Source organism: Oncorhynchus mykiss, chromosome 3, assembly GCF_013265735.2.
Source record: "Oncorhynchus mykiss isolate Arlee chromosome 3, USDA_OmykA_1.1, whole genome shotgun sequence".
Lineage (NCBI taxonomy): Eukaryota > Metazoa > Chordata > Actinopteri > Salmoniformes > Salmonidae > Oncorhynchus > Oncorhynchus mykiss.
In genome coordinates this window covers 8,703,592-8,720,322 of record NC_048567.1, presented here as the reverse complement: position 1 = coordinate 8,720,322, position 16,731 = coordinate 8,703,592, and the positions used below count along the sequence as shown (strand labels likewise).

The 16,731-nt window shown below is 44.4% G+C and overlaps 2 protein-coding genes across 2 annotated transcripts in view; both read right to left on the bottom strand.

Annotated features, from left to right (window-relative positions):
* The window catches only part of LOC110520796 (protein FAM189B-like), a 48,977-nt gene extending 44,650 nt beyond the window's left edge, over positions 1–4,327 (bottom strand). Inside the window, exons 1-4 of the mRNA XM_036967901.1 lie at positions 2,893–4,327; positions 2,196–2,252; positions 1,786–1,893; positions 1,480–1,596 (exon numbers count right to left, since the gene is read on the bottom strand). Of these exons, the coding sequence (XP_036823796.1) occupies positions 1,480–1,596; positions 1,786–1,893; positions 2,196–2,252; positions 2,893–3,123 (513 nt within the window). The 5' untranslated portion in view covers positions 3,124–4,327. The remainder of the gene's footprint in view (positions 1–1,479; positions 1,597–1,785; positions 1,894–2,195; positions 2,253–2,892) is intronic.
* A 1,560-nt stretch (positions 4,328–5,887) lies between these two features.
* Positions 5,888–16,613, bottom strand: LOC110520870 (ras-related protein Rab-13). Its single transcript, XM_036967848.1, has 7 exons — positions 15,949–16,613; positions 14,902–14,962; positions 10,761–10,821; positions 10,390–10,467; positions 8,488–8,577; positions 8,140–8,205; positions 5,888–7,907 (listed from the first exon to the last, which is right to left on the bottom strand). The coding sequence occupies exons 1-7, from the start codon at positions 16,070–16,072 to the stop codon at positions 7,788–7,790; spliced, it is 600 nt and encodes a 199-aa protein (XP_036823743.1). The 5' UTR covers positions 16,073–16,613; the 3' UTR covers positions 5,888–7,787.
* Positions 16,614–16,731: the final 118 nt, after the last annotated feature.

Sequence of the window (16,731 nt, the reverse complement as noted above, 5' to 3'; positions counted from 1 at the left end):
AACACACACTGAGCTGTCATTAAACACACACACTGAGCTGTCATAAAACACACACACTGAGCTGTCATTAAACACACACACACTGAGCTGTCATAAAACACACACACTGAGCTGTCATTAAACACACACACTGAGCTGTCATTAAACACACACACTGAGCTGTCATTAAACACACACACTGAGCTGTCATTAAACACACACACTGAGCTGTCATTAAACACACACACACTGAGCTGTCATAAAACACACACACTGAGCTGTCATTAAACACACACACTGAGCTGTCATTAAACACACACACTGAGCTGTCATTAAACACACACACTGAGCTGTCATTAAACACACACACTGAGCTGCCATTAAACACACACACTGAGCTGTCATTAAACACACACACTGAGCTGCCATTAAACACACACACTGAGCTGCCATTAAACACACACACTGAGCTGTCATAAAACACACACACTGAGCTGTCATTAAACACACACACTGAGCTGTCATTAAACACACACACTGAGCTGCCATTAAACACACACACTGATCTGTCATTAAACACACACACACTGAGCTGTCATTAAACACACACACACTGAGCTGCCATTAAACACACACACTGAGCTGTCATTAAACACACACACTGAGCTGTCATTAAACACACACACTGAGCTGTCATAAAACACACACACTGAGCTGTCATTAAACACACACACTGAGCTGTCATTAAACACACACACTGAGCTGTCATTAAACACACACACTGAGCTGTCATTAAACACACACACACTGAGCTGCCATTAAACACACACACTGAGCTGTCATTAAACACACACACTGAGCTGTCATTAAACACACACACTGAGCTGCCTTTAAACACACACACTGAGCTGTCATTAAACACACACACTGAGCTGTCATTAAACACACACTGAGCTGTCATTAAACACACACACACTGAGCTGTCATTAAACACACACACTGAGCTGCCATTAAACACACACACTGAGCTGTCATAAAACACACACACTGAGCTGTCATTAAACACACACACACTGAGCTGTCATTAAACACACACACTGAGCTGTCATTAAACACGCACACTGAGCTGTCATTAAACACACACACACTTACCTGTCATTAATAAACACACACTCAGCTGTCATTAAACACACACACTAAGCTGTCATTAAACACACCCACATTGAGCTGTCATTAAACACACACACTGAGCTGTCATTAAACACACACACTGAGCTTTCATTAAACACACACACTGAGCTGTCATTAAACACGCACACTGAGCTGTCATTAAACACACACACACTTACCTGTCATTAATAAACACACACTCAGCTGTCATTAAACACACACACTAAGCTGTCATTAAACACACCCACATTGAGCTGTCATTAAACACACACACACTGAGCTGTCATTAAACACAGACACACACTGAGATGTCATTAAACACACACACACCTTGAGCTGATGTCTGACAGAGTGGCAGTCTGCGTTTAGGTAGAGTACCAGGGTCTCCTCCTCGTTTATAGAGCAGGAGTGTGTTGGGGCGCAACACACACACAACCCATTCTCCACCTGCAAAACACACACAGATAATTAACACACACACATCACCCCCTCACCCACACACACACACACACACACACATACTCTCCACAGGGCTGTGTGCACCTCTCTGATTCAGATGGGTTGGGTTAAATGCGGAAGACACATTTTGGTTGAATGCATTCAGTGGTGCAACCCATTTCCCCTTTCCCTACATACCTGGCAGGTAAGGAGTGACTTGACCATCTGTGCGTTCTGACAGGAGAGCATGGATCCAGCCAGACTAAGGATGACACACACAGCAGACAGCAGCATGAAGAGGGACACCTGGAGAGGGAGACATGGGGAGGACACACATGGGATGAGTAACCTTGCCTGTGGCCTAAATACTTGTTCTAGCTGCCTATAGGCTGTAGCTCGGTGGGCTCGGTGTGCAGATGACCTGTGTTCCAATCAGGTAGCAGGTTGGTCAGTTACATACACACGCACAAACATACACACGCACAAACACACACACACACAAACACACGCACAAACACACACACACACACGCACAAACACACACACACACGCACAAACACACACACACACACCATAGACATATTAATAGACACTTGTGTACTACTCACCACAAGAGTGAGTGGTCTTCTCCATGAGATAAGTCCAACTAACCCTGATGCCACAACCTAAGAACAACACACCAATTACAGTAAGGAAAATACATTCATCAATTATCACATCTAGAACACAATCAACCACAGCCAGGAAATATGGAATCATTTCAATATTCTGAAGAGGTTTCCTCCATGAATCCTTTCCTCCATCTGCACTCCATCTCCCTCTGACAGAGACATTCTCCATATTACTTTCACCTATAAAACAGCCTTCTGTCTTTTCAGGGGTGAGTTTCACATTCAGATGTAGGATCTTCATTTGAGACAGTTTGGTGCAGTTTGGACAATAATCCTGCTGCAAAAGGAAATGTGAATTATTATGTGAATTATAATTTGCGTATATTTTTGTAGGGGTTGATACATTTTCAGTTAGGGCAAATCAAGTCAGAAATGTCAAAGTGGAAAAACTCAAATACACTACAAGTTTGCATTTCATGCTTTGCATGAAATAGTGATCAAATGAAGGTCCCACATCTGTAAAATATAAATCTATTTTTTTGCATTACGATCATGTTCCTCCATTGCATAATGGACTTATGATTATCCTGCTAAACATGATATTTAGGTCTCCACAATAGTCCCTCCTTGTCAGTGCAGACGAAGGAAAGGTAGTGATTCAGCCCATTTAGAGATGCTCCCACAGGATACTCACAAAGAAGCCGGCCCAGAAGGGGCAGGACTGTCGGACGCGGGCTGAGGATGTGAAGGCCATGCTGGTGAAGGAGAAGGCCAGGACCATGGCCCCCAGGCCCAGGTGGCACAGCCCCAGGTACAGCAGCAGTTTGGCCCCACCCTGACGGCCAGACATGCCCCGGCAGCTATCTGACCAGCCCCTAGACCCAGAGGCTGACACTACACTGCTGGAGTCTGACGGGGATGGCATGGCTGGTGTGTGTATGTGTGGAGAGTGGTGAGTCTGTGTATGTGTGCGTGTGTGTAAGCCTATATGCGGTGTGTGTGTGTAAAAGAGAGATGGAGAGTTTGTTGCTTTGAAAAAAATCACCCCCTTTTCACTTTGGCCCTGGGTTGTCAATTGGCAGATGACAAAGCCCGTTGTGCAATTCCCAAGGTTCCACAGTGCAGTTTCCAAAAACTCTCAACTCAGAAGACTGGGCTATTTAGCATATGAAAACAGCAATAGCTGCTTAGCAGAGTGTATATGTCCTATTACATCTGCACCCCAGACAAACTTCAACATGTTCACGTGAGGAGAAAAATAAGAAAAAATACCTAGGGCTAATCCTTGAGAACATGAATGCATTTACGACACACAGCTCCGTTCTGTTCCTCTGTCTCCATATCTCTACCTTCCAAGGCCCATAAGCATTGCGGTGGGCGGAGCCCCGAGGCCGCAGTCCTGTAGCAGCACCAGTTATTAAGCACCAGATATCCCGTTGTTTCTACCGTAATAAGAAACCATATGTATTGTGTGGCGGTGAGTGGGTCTGGATCTTGTCAAGGTGACGAGGAACAAGCATCGAAACAAGGCCCGAGTTGTCCTGTCCTCACGAAGGTCCGACTACCGGACCTATCCGAAGGATGAGAGAGATAGCTCTTGATCAGATCTTAATCGGTTAGGTCGGCAAACCGTTCAGTTTAAGAAATTACTTAAATCCGTCGAAAGTAAACGTACATCAATTATAGAAAGTCCATTCTCCTTGAGCCGTCCGCACGTTTGTGCTGTTTTCATTTGCTATTCCTCCTCTTTCCATATTTTACCTCCATGGGAGTTTTGCGATGGACCACACAAACTCACCCCCTCTGTCCTCTTCTCTCTTCCCTGCAGCAGTCACGCGGGCCTCCCGTTCTGCTCGTGTATATCCCGGACATCTACCTCACTGCACCGAATTATACGTCACACACACACCTCAAGGATCGGTTCCAGTTTCACACACATCCGTTTCCCAAGTCTAAGAGCCTTGCTGATGATCATTCTTCTCTTTCCCGTTCACCATCACCCCACCCCTCCATTATCTTTCCTTCACCATAGAGGCAAAAGAAAGGAATGCCTAGTGTTTGTAAACCGACACTTCGTCATGTGACGAAAAGGCACGCCAGTCGCGCGTGGAGGATGCGGCAAAGCCCGCGTGTCCTGGTGCTGATGCTGCGAGGGAGGGGCATCCACCTTCAAGGTTTACTGCAGCCAGCCAATCAGATAGGATTTCACTGCACTGTGAGGCCTCCAGGAAGTTTGTAGTCCCAGGACAATAGGCAGTTGTAGTTCACTATTATACACGTCTCACACTATAGGACTGTCTGCATGTTACATTATGTTTCACTTTGGTTCCATCCTCATCTCTTATATAGGCCTATACATACCAGGGGGAAGAATGGGGAGGGGCTCAACAAGAACATTTATGTTACATTTATTCATGAAACTGTGAAGGTTTGGAGAGTGGGAGACAATGCACTGATTCCTGTAAGCTGAGATACACTATTTTAGTGGGAGAGACAAGAGTGATGCACCAAAATGCAATTCACTCTGAGAAAATTCAAATATAATCCTACAAAATAGAAGGGTTCTTTTTGACAGTCTTTTATTGAATAGGCTAAGCAGCGCGTATGTAAACTGTAAATTGGTCATAAGATAATTGATCATAAGATAATTGATCAGATAAGGAATGGTTGATAGGGTGAACATGTGTGTGAAGGAAAAGAGGAAAGGTGAGGGAGGGGACAGTGAGATATCAGAGTAAAAACACACAGGGTGCATCATCTCAATAGTCTGGAGTAGCTTCTTCCCCTTGTCTTCTTCCCAGAAGCCACTTTAGAGTATTGAAATGAACCCATAGACAGAGAAGCTTGCTGGCACAGTAATGAATATGTAGTGTCTGGCATGGGAAGATACATCATTCCTTCCTTCCTTCAGAGTAATCACTGATCAGACACGTTTGGATTGGTGAGAGTATCGAGGTGGAAGTCTTGTCCAATCACAGTACAGTAAATGATATATGGAGAGATATATTTGCAAATCTATCTAGTACATCAGCGATTACCTCCAGGGGTGCATTGGACCAGGGCCCTGGTCTGTCTGAAAGAGGAAGGAAGGGTGTTTCTTTTTTTCCAAAGCTGTTGAACAGGTGCATGAGATAAAAGGTCAGTTTGTCTATCAGATCAGAAAGGGTCAGTATGTCTATCAGATCAGAAAGGGTCAGTATGTCTATCAGATCAGAAAGGGTCAGTATGTCTATCAGATCAGAAAGGGTCAGTATGTCTATCAGATCAGAAAGGGTCAGTATGTCTATCAGATCAGAAAGGGTCAGTATGTCTATCAGATCAGAAAGGGTCAGTATGTCTATCACATCAGAAAGGGTCAGTATGTCTATCAGATCAGAAAGGGTCAGTTTGTCTATCAGATCAGAAAGGGTCAGTATGTCTATCAGATCAGAAAGGGTCAGTATGTCTATCAGATCAGAAAGGGTCAGTATGTCTATCACATCAGAAAGGGTCAGTTTGTCTATCAGATCAGAAAGGGTCAGTATGTCTATCAGATCAGAAAAGGTCCGTTTGTCTATCAGATCAGAAAGGGTCAGTATGTCTATCAGATCAGAAAAGGTCCGTTTGTCTATCAGATCAGAAAGGGTCAGTATGTCTATCAGATCAGAAAGGGTCAGTTTGTCTATCAGATCAGAAAGGGTCAGTATGTCTATCAGATCAGAAAGGGTCAGTTTGTCTATCAGATCAGAAAGGGTCAGTTTGTCTATCAGATCAGAAAGGGTCAGTATGTCTATCAGATCAGAAAGGGTCAGTATGTCTATCAGATCAGAAAGGGTCAGTTTGTCTATCAGATCAGAAAGGGTCAGTATGTCTATCAGATCAGAAAGGGTCAGTTTGTCTATCAGATCAGAAAAGGTCAGTTTGTCTATCAGATCAGAAAGGGTCAGTATGTCTATCAGATCAGAAAGGGTCAGTATGTCTATCAGATCAGAAAGGGTCAGTATGTCTATCAGATCAGAAAGGGTCAGTATGTCTATCAGATCAGAAAGGGTCAGTTTGTCTATCAGATCAGAAAGGGTCAGTTTGTCTATCAGATCAGAAAGGGTCAGTTTGTCTATCAGATCAGAAAGGGTCAGTTTGTCTATCAGCAAAAAGAGAACATCTCATCCCTCTATGACCAACTCTCATCAGCATCATTCCATCCCTGTCTCTATGACACTTGCTTTATTCATCTGTTTTTGTTCCCTTGCTTCATCTATCCATCTCATTCTCTCATCACTCCTCTCCTCTCATTTGCACTTCCCTGTCTCCCTCTTCCACATCCTCAGTCCATCCATGTACCACACTTTATGTAGTAGAAGAATAGTTTACAACAGGCACAACCCAGATCACTCATATTTACGTAGTGTGGAAAACACAGCCAAAATTACAATTCAGGGTGAACTATCCCTTTAAGAGCATAATGTACCATCACCATAGTTACAGCATATAGATCTAAACTCCCGTCAGTCTCTAGAATGCCCCGTGCTCCTCCTAAACAGCTATGAGCTGCTATGAACATAGAAATAAAACAAATGGAAAGGAATGTCTGTGTGTTGTCCTAATTTAAATTCTTTGGCTATGACACTGAAAAGTGATTCTATGGCAGCGGTGCACAACTCAGGTCCTCTAGGGTCCCTATTATAGTAGTAGTTACCTTTAATGTTACAGTAATACCTGCTGCTTTTTGACCTTGTCTCTCCATCAGGAACTCATTTCGATCCGAGGAGCCCAGTGATTACACTCTCGAGACAATCTACTGTTACATCAACTGTTCAATCAAAAAGCAAGAATGTGATTGGCAGTTTGACTGAAAGGTCACTTGTTAATGTTCCTGGTTAATCAAGGAAAAATAATTGACATAGAGAGATAGAATGAAACACAGCAGACTCTTGTTCCATTAAGGCGCTGTGTACCACTACTCTACAGTGTGAAGTCCAGAGCCATGGGATTACAGAGTTCAGCAAACTCAGTTTGGGATTTAGAATTTGATCGACCACCATGTTGGTTCCAAAAAATCTAGTTCAACAGATCATTGTAGAAGGAATTCATTTTGGAATGTTGTCTCAAGGAACATGTGGAGCCAACATGGAAGATATTTTCCTTAACTCTGTATGGCTCTGGTGGAGTGTAAACATACCATGTCAATCAGTCAGTCACCAAGACAACAAAGCCATTGCAGAAGATTGAAGACAGTTGATACAAAACATGTTTTGGTTGAAATCAAGGTGGTGTTCATCCTATTGGTTAAACAAACCACTGGATATTCCTCTGCAAAATGCCCTTGGACCACCTTAACACAGTTTCATGGTCATTAAAAGTGCAATCCAGAAGTTTGCTTTCTGGTCAAAAAAAGTGTAGTTAGCACTTTTTAAAGGGGAAAGGGGGAAGTAAATGAAAACATTACTATTTTTTCAAGTCAATAGTGTTTGAAATGGATCTTGTTGCCACAGGGGACAGAGAACTTGTGGATTGCGCCTTTGAAACCATTTCCTTTGCAATAATAGTGTTCCTATATGTGATAGTTCCCTCAGGCAACGAAGAGTCAGGCAGGACAGGCCAGCTCTGCCTCTACAGTAGGAGACATTTGGAGGATTTCTTCTCAGCGTTGGTGATTTTGACCTCGCGACCTGTGGGGCCCGGCTTCTTGCTGGACTTCAGTAGAATATCTCGAGCCAAAGCCATAAAAGACTACAGAGAGGCAGGAAGAGGTGGAGGGAGAGAGGGGCAGAGAAAGGGTAACAGTAGATGAGAGGGGGTATGGGGATTATTAGGCTATGTGGCACATGTAACCTGTATGAAAAGGACAACATATCACCCATATTCCCCATGTGAAATGCATAATGAAGGACCAGATGAAGACAGACTCTGTGAATGGATAAAGAACATAAATATAATATCTAAAATAACATATTTATCTCACCTCATCAACATTGATGCTGGCCTTTGCACTGGTCTCAAAGAATCTGATCCCATGATCCTTTGCCAGCTGTCAACAACAGAAGACAAGTGTGATTACAGCAGGATATGATGCCACTTCCCTCTCCTAATCAGCAGAGTTTATGCCACGTTCAAAACAACTGGGAACTCAGAAAAATACGAGGTCAAATCATGACGTCAGTGATCTTCAGGTTGAAAAGTCGGAGCTCTTCTCCCTCAGTGATCCACACATCCATTCATCCATCACTAACATCTGCACATCAGTGTCAATATCATTGAAAGAAAACACTTCATAATCAAAACAATGATCATACAAATGGTAGAGGCTCACCTTTTCCCCCGTTTCCTTGGATACCTTCCTCTTGGCCTCAATGTCACACTTGTTAGCTAGCAACATCCGGCTGACCCCCGCTGATGCATTCTGGGGGATAAAAGATAGGGAGTTGGCATCCATCGCATCCATTTTATATTTCAATGATGTATCCCTCAACTTCTGCCCTTAGTTCTGCCTCCCCAAGCACCCTCTAGGAGAGGCTTTAATTCAGCTCTAATTTGGAGCCACGTCTAACTCTTGGTTCAGATGGGGAATCATGAACTCATTTCAAAATGTTCACTTTGAACTGTTATCTTTGTTAACTATGCAAACAAAATTAAACAAATGTAAACATGTTTCTGGGAGTGCAGTTGTATGCCCCGTTCTTCACTAAAGGAACCCCCCTAGAAAACAGACTAACATCTAGTCTCAATGTAACTCTTGTTACTGTGGTTTATAGATGGCAATAAGAAGTCTGGTCAATCAGAATAATGTCCTGTGCAGTCATTCCATAAGACTGTCTGTCTAGGGGTTGTTTAATGTCCTGTGCAGTCATTCCATAAGACTGTCTGTCTAGGGGTTGTTTAATGTCCTGTGCAGTCATTCAATAAGACTGTCTGTCTAGGGGTTGTTTAATGTCCTGTGCAGTCATTCCATAAGACTGTCTGTCTAGGGGTTGTTTAATGTCCTGTGCAGTCATTCCATAAGACTGTCTGTCTAGGGGTTGTTTAATGTCCTGTGCAGTCATTCCATAAGACTGTCTGTCTAGGGGTTGTTTAATGTCCTGTGCAGTCATTCCATAAGACTGTCTGTCTAGGGGTTGTTTAATGTCCTGTGCATAATGGCTGATTCATCTAAAGAATGTTAACATGTTTCTATAATGAGGACCAGGACTGTGCCTCCAATGTCAGTGGAGAGACAGCTACATCATTTCTGCTCCTCGTGCTTTTCTAAAAGTCATCCATCACTGACCAAGGAATAAGGAAATGAGATCCTCTGGTAGTGTTGCTCATGTCTCATTTTATTGTTTCAAATCCTTTCTAGAGGCCTGAGAAAATGCTGCCCTCGGTTTCTTTCTGGCCTGTGTCATGTCTTGTCCCTTCCCTCTTTCACAACAGTCATTCTGTCGTGTTCCCCTGTCAACAGCCAGTCTTCGTGTTCCCCTGTCAACAGCCAGTCTTCGTGTTCCCCTGTCAACAGCCAGTCTTTGTGTTCCCCTGTCAACAGCCAGTCTTCGTGTTCCCCTGTCAACAGTCAGTCTTCGTTCTCCTGTCAACAGTCAGTCTTCGTGTTCCCCTGTCAACAGTCAGTCTTCGTGTTCCCCTGTCAACAGTCAGTCTTCGTGTTTCCCTGTCAACAGTCAGTCTTCGTGTTTCCCTGTCAACAGTCAGTCTTCGTGTTTCCCTGTCAACAGTCAGTCTTCGTGTTTCCCTGTCAACAGTCAGTCTTCGTGTTTCCCTGTCAACAGTCAGTCTTCGTGTTCCCCTGTCAACAGCCAGTCTTCGTGTTCCCCTGTCAACAGCCAGTCTTCGTGTTTCCCTGTCAACAGTCAGTCTTCGTGTTCCCCTGTCAACAGTCAGTCTTTGTTCCCCTGTCAACAGTCAGACTTCGTGTTCCCCTGTCAACAGTCAGTCTGTGTTTTCCCTGTCAAGTCAGTCTGTGTCTCCCTGTCAACAGTCAGCCTGCGTTACCCTGTCAACAGTCAGTCTTCGTTCCCCTGTCAACAGTCAGTCTGTGTTTCCCTGTCAACAGTCAGTCTGTGTGTCCCTGTCAACAGTCAGTCTGTGTTGCCCTGTCAACAGTCAGTCTGTGTTTCCCTGTCAACAGTCAGTCTGCGTTTCCCTGTCAACAGTCAGTCTGCTTCCCTGTCAACAGTCAGTCTGCTTCCCTGTCAACAGTCAGTCTGCGTTTCCCTGTCACCTCCTTGATGCTCTTCATCCAGTTCTGAATGTTCTCGTATGACTTCTCATCTGTGATGTCATACACCAGGATGATGCCCTGAGAGATCACGTGAGACACGAGTCAGACAAAAATAAAACATTGTGCAATTCAAAATCAACCTCATGGATGTAAGAAATTTGATACTAATAGTTTCAGTCATAATCTTACACCCACAATGTTCTCTCATATCTACAAAGGTGAAGAGAGAGAGAGAAGGCCCGTTTATGCCTGGTGCTAAGATGCCCCTTTTGTCCTGATCTTGTCCACATTCTGATTGTGCTCACAGTTTTAGACAGGTGTAGATGATTAAATCACTTGCGATCTGATTGAGAGAGAGTTGAGAGGCTCACCATAGCTCCTCTGTAGTAGGCTGTAGTGATGGTCTTAAACCTCTCCTGTCCTGCTGTGTCCCTGAAAACAGAATACATTAGGGAAAATGTTTCACCAAAGTAGCTCTTTGAACAACCTGGAGTACAGATGTAGGATCTTAATTTGAGCCAGTTCGCGACAACAGGAAAATAATCCTGCAGCATCAGGAAATGTGAATTATTATGTGGATTATAATTACTGGACATTTTTGTAGGGGTTGATACATTTTCCATAAGGGTAAATCATGTCTGAAATTTCAAAGTGGAAATTACACATTTTAGAACCCTTTTTAAAAATCAAAAACACTACAAGTTTGCATTTCATACTTTGCAGGAAGATTCTCAGCAACAAAAGCATGATCAAATTAAGATTTGAAATCTGTAGTAAGCACTGAAACTACTGCAGATGTGTCTGTGTTGGCAGTTGGTGGCTGTTCTTTCTCTACACATTTCCTGTTTTTCTAATGCAGCACCCAATTGAAAGAGTACACTGTTTACATATCCAGAGCCATACAGCCTTTACACACGCGTGTCCAGCACATCATTTATCCACGCTTCTGCAAAAACATTACGCTATGGTCACACTAATGTTCTCACAGCACAGAACGTAGAAGTTCCCCACCTACACACTGAGCTATGGTCAGCAAAGGAGGTTGGTGGCACCTTAAATTGGGGAGGACAGGCTCGCTCTAATGACTGGAGCGGAATAAGTGAAACGGTAACAAATACATCAAACACATGGTTTCCATGGTTTCCAGGTATTTGGTGCCATTCCATTTGCTCCGTTCATGCCATTCTCCCCTCAGCAGCCTCCTGTGATGGTCAGTATGGCACATCCCCCCCTAACGGCTCAAGTCAGGATTTGGGGAGGTTAACCTGATCCTGTATCAAAGGACAACTTCTACCAGGGGTGTGGAATCCACAGAGATGAGACATGCGTATGTTTCATGCCAATTCAATAAACTCTTTATGGCTGCTTCAGACTGACTATATGATAACTCACTGGCATTCACTGGCAGATAAAACATAGGTGAAGTCATAGCCTACACCAAAGGCCTTGCCAGTCAATGTCTCAGTGTACTCAGTGACATATGCCAGATATACACTATATATAAAAAAAAGTATGTGGACACCTCTTCTAAAATTAGTGGGTTCGGCTATTTCAGCCACACCCATTGCTGACAGGTGTATAAAAATCAAGCACACCGCCTTGCAATCTCCATTGACAAACATTGGCAGTAGAATGGCCTTACTGAAGAGCTCAGTGACTTTGAATGTGGCACCGTCATAGGATGCAACCTTTCCTACAAGTCAGTTCGTGCTAGAACTGCCCAAGTCAACTGTAAGTGCTGTTATTGTGAAGTGGAAACGTCTAGGAGCAACAACGGCTCAGCCATGAAGTGGTAGGCCACAAAAGCTCACAGAACGGGACTGCTGAGTGTTGAAGCACGTAGCGTGTAAAAATTGTCTGTTGTAACATTCACTACCAAGTTCCAAACTGCCTCTGCATAAGAACTGTTCATCGGGAGCTTGATGAAATGGGTTTCCATGGCCGAACAGACTCACACAAGCCTAAGATCTCCATGCATAATACCAAGCATTAGCTAGAGTGGTGTAAAGCTAGCTGCCATTGGACTCTGGAGCAGTGGAAACATGTTCTCTGGAGTGATGAATCACGCTTTACCATCTGGCAGTCCAACCGACAAATCTGGGTTTGGCTGATGCCACGACAAAGCTACCTGCCCCAATGCATAGTGACAACTGTACAGTTTGGTGGAGGAGGAATAATGGTCTGGGGCTGTTTTTCGTGGTTCGGGTTAGGCCCCTTAGTTCCAGTGAAGGGAAATCTTAACACTACAGCATACAATGACATTCTGGATGATTCTGTGCTTCCAACTTTGTGGCAACAGTTTGGGGAATGCCCTTTCCTGTTCCAGCATGACAAAGCCCCCGTGCACAAAGCCAGGTCCATACAAAAATGGTTTGTCGAGATTGGTGTGTTAGAACTTGACTGGCCTGCACAGAGCCCTGACCTCAACACCATATTAATGCCCATGAATCTGGAATGAGATGTTCAACGAACAGGTGCCCACATGCTTTTGATCACCGCGAGCCTACCAGACGAGCTAAATGCCCTTTATGCTCGCTTCGAGGCAAGCAACACTGAAGCATGCATGAGAGCACCAGCTGTTCCAGATGACTGTATGATCACGCTCTCCGTAGCCGATGTGAGCAAGTCCTTTAAACAGGACAACATTCACAAAGCCACGGGGACAGATGGATTACCAGGACGTGTACTCAAAGCATTACCAACTGGCAAGTGTCTTCACTGACATTTTTAACCTCTCCCTGGCAGAGTCTGTAATATTAACACGTTTCAAACAGACCACCATAGTCCCTGTGACTAAGAAAGCGAAGGTAACCTGCCTACATGATTACCGCCCCGTAGCACTCACTTCGGTAGCCATGAAGTGCTTTGAAAGGCTGGTCATGGCTCACATCAACACCATCATGCCAGAAACCCTAGACCCACTCCAATTCGCATACCAACCCAACAGATCCACAGATGATGCAATTTCTATTGCACTCCACACTGCCCTTTCCCACCTGGACAAATGGAACACATATGTGAGAATGCTGTTCATTGACTACAGCTCAGTGTTCAACACCAGTGATCAAAAAAGCTAATCACTAGCTAAGGACCCTGGGAATAAACACTTCCATCTGCAACTGGATCCTGGACTTCCTGACGGGCCACCCCCAGGTGGTAAGGGTAGGCAACAACACATCTGCCATGTTGATTCGCAACACTGAGGCCCCTCAGGGTGCATGTTGAGTCCCCTCCTGTACTCCCTGTTCACCCACAACTGCGTGGCAAAGCACGACTCCAACACCATCATTAAGTTTGCTGAAGACACAACAGTGGTAGGCCTGATCACCGACAACGATGAGACAGCCTATAGGGAGGAGGTCAGAGACCTGGCAGTGTGGTGCCAGAACAACAACCTCTCTCTCAATGTGAGCAAGACAAATGAGCTGAACGTGGACTATAGGAATAGGAGGGCCGAGCTGGCCCCCGATAACATCGACAGGACTGAAGTGGAGCTGGTCGAGAGTTTCAAGTTCCTTGGTGTCCACATCACCAACAAACTATCATGGTCCAAACACACCAAGACAGTTGTGAAGAGGGCACAACATCACCTTTTCGGCATGGGTCCCCAGATCCTCAATAAGTTCTACTGCTGCACCTTCGGGCAGCAGGTAGCCTAGTGGTTAGAGCGTTGAACTTGTAACTGAAAGGTTGCAAGATCGAATCCCCGAGCTGACAAGGTAAAAATCTGTCGTTCTGTCGAACAAGGCAGTTAACCCACTGTTCCTAGGCCGTCTTTGAAAATAAGAATTTGTTCTTAACTGACTTGCCTAGTTAAATAAAGGTAAAATAAAAAAATCAAGAGCATCCTGACCAGTTGCATCACCGCCTGGTACGGCAACTGCTCGGCATCTGACTGTAAGGCGCTACAAAGGGTAGTGTGTACAGCCCAGTACATCACTGGGGCCAAGTTTGCTGACATCCAGGACCTATATACTAGGTGTGTCAGAGGAAGGCCCAAAAAAGTGTCAACAACTCCAGTCACCCAAGTCATAGACTGTTCTCTCTGCTACCGCACGGCAAGTGGTACCGGAGCGCCAAGTCTAGGACCAAAAGGCTCCTTAACAGCTTCTACCCCCAAGCCATAAGACTGTTGAACAACTAATGAAACGGCCACCTGGACTAACTCCATTGTTGGTTAATAGTTTGTAAGTAAGCATTTCACAGTATTTGATTTGATTTTGATTTGTAGTGTAAATTGCAGCTATTGCCTACTGGGATTGCATGTCTTTGGTCTGACAAGATGAAAAAAAATCTAAATCTTGCATTCCTAAATGGAAACAGTAGTCCTAAATGGAAACAGTAGTCCTAAATGGAAACAGTAGTCCTAAATGGGAAACAGTAGTCCTAAATGGGAAACAGTAGTCCTAAATGGGAAACAGTAGTCCTAAATGGGAAACAGTAGTCCTAAATGGAAACAGTAGTCCTAAATGGACCTTTCATTCTGTCTTTGTCTGGATCCTCTTCTCTTACCAGACTTGCAGTTTGACTTTCTTTCCCTCCACGTCTATCGTCTTTACTTTAAAGTCGATGCCTGAAGAAAGGATGGGAGGATGACAGAGAGAGGGGAGGGAGGAGGTCGACAGGAAGGGAGGATGACAGAGAGAGGGGAGGGAGGAGGTCGACAGGAAGGGAGGATGACAGAGAGAGGGGAGGGAGGAGGTCGACAGGAAGGGAGGATGACAGAGAGAGGGGAGGGAGGAGGTCGACAGGAAGGGAGGATGACAGAGAGAGGGGAGGGAGTGGGTCGACAGGAAGGGAGGATGACAGAGAGAGGGGAGGGAGGAGGTCGACAGGAAGGGAGGATGACAGAGAGAGGGGAGGGAGGAGGTCGACAGGAAGGGAGGGAAGACAATGACTTAAATTCCCACACACATTGCAGCAAATATAGGTCATGCCAATTAAACCATTTTGACATGCATGGAGGGTGAGACAGGCATTCTCAATTCATCAAACTTTCACTGGGATAGTAAAGTCTGTCTAGCTCTGCCCCATTCTGCCATATACACACACACACACACACACACACACAGTCTCAGGGTTTGTTATTATCTGTGTTTCCTGCAGGACAGGGACGGAGAGAGAGGACAGAGAAGATGGGCGTCTTAAACTGTGAATTCCAAGGGAGGACAACCATTTTTCTGCTAATGAGAGACTGAAAAGAGATAGGAGAGATAGAAGGAATGGGGGTGGGTGGACCCTCTGGGTAAAGTGAGGGAGGGGATAGGGGGATATGGAGAAGATATAGAAACAGCAGCACAGCAACAATATAGGTGAACTACAATAGGGATATCAGATTGAGATATAGGAAGACAGCGATAGAGACGTGTAGAGACATGAACACAGCAGAACTGGAAACGTGAGATAACTGCGTGGTGAAAGTGATAAGAACGTGGCATATATGTTGCTGACATAATGGTGCCTATATCAGCAATGACAAATGTAAAGGGTTGCTGAATATTTTGGGGCCGATTAGGCTATAACCGATCAAATGAGATTTCGTAGAGCTAGGCTACATACCGATAGTTGATATGTAGGTTGAGTTGAAGTTGTCCTCAGCAAATCGAATAATCAGACATGTTTTCCCCACTCCACTATCTCCGATGAGTAATAATTTGAAAAGGAAATCGTACTTCTTCGCCATAATGTTTTTCAAAGTTTTTGGTGAATTATCAGAAACTACGACCTTTTACAAAACCAGTACACTTTCCAATGTTCTTCTTACACTTATGTGTAACGAGGTTAACAAATGCCTTAAAAAGTATTGCTCGACATACACAAAGGTCAAAATTACACTCTCATTTCTCCTGGGGAGTTTCTGCTTTTCTTTAGCACAAAATCCGCTTGTTTTCCCTTTCCCTTGAAAACTGTCACCGGTAAATACGGTTCTCCCCCAATGTCTCTTTTGGTCGGAGAAAAATAAAACAGAACGCCACAAGTTAAAAACGAAAGTTGGAACAAACGCTTCTGCACTTCAATGGGCTATACAATTCTACAGCGCCACAAAGTTTTGTTAAAATCCATTTATCAAGCCAAAATGTCAAGTTATTTTCTTCCAAAGGCCGATTACCATACATCCACTCCACACAGACAGGGCTACGTTTTCGCCCAAAAACTTTCTCCTGCCGAAGTTCACGTAGGATTACGTAGAGAGGGAGGGGTTCAGTTATTACAGTGGAGGGAACAGACTGAAATGGGACAGCAGGAATGGCCGATACTGCTTATAGACAGCAGAGGGCGCTCGACCATATGAATGAAGTCAATGGTTTTAGCTGTATTATAGAGCCCCATGTACTGAAAAAT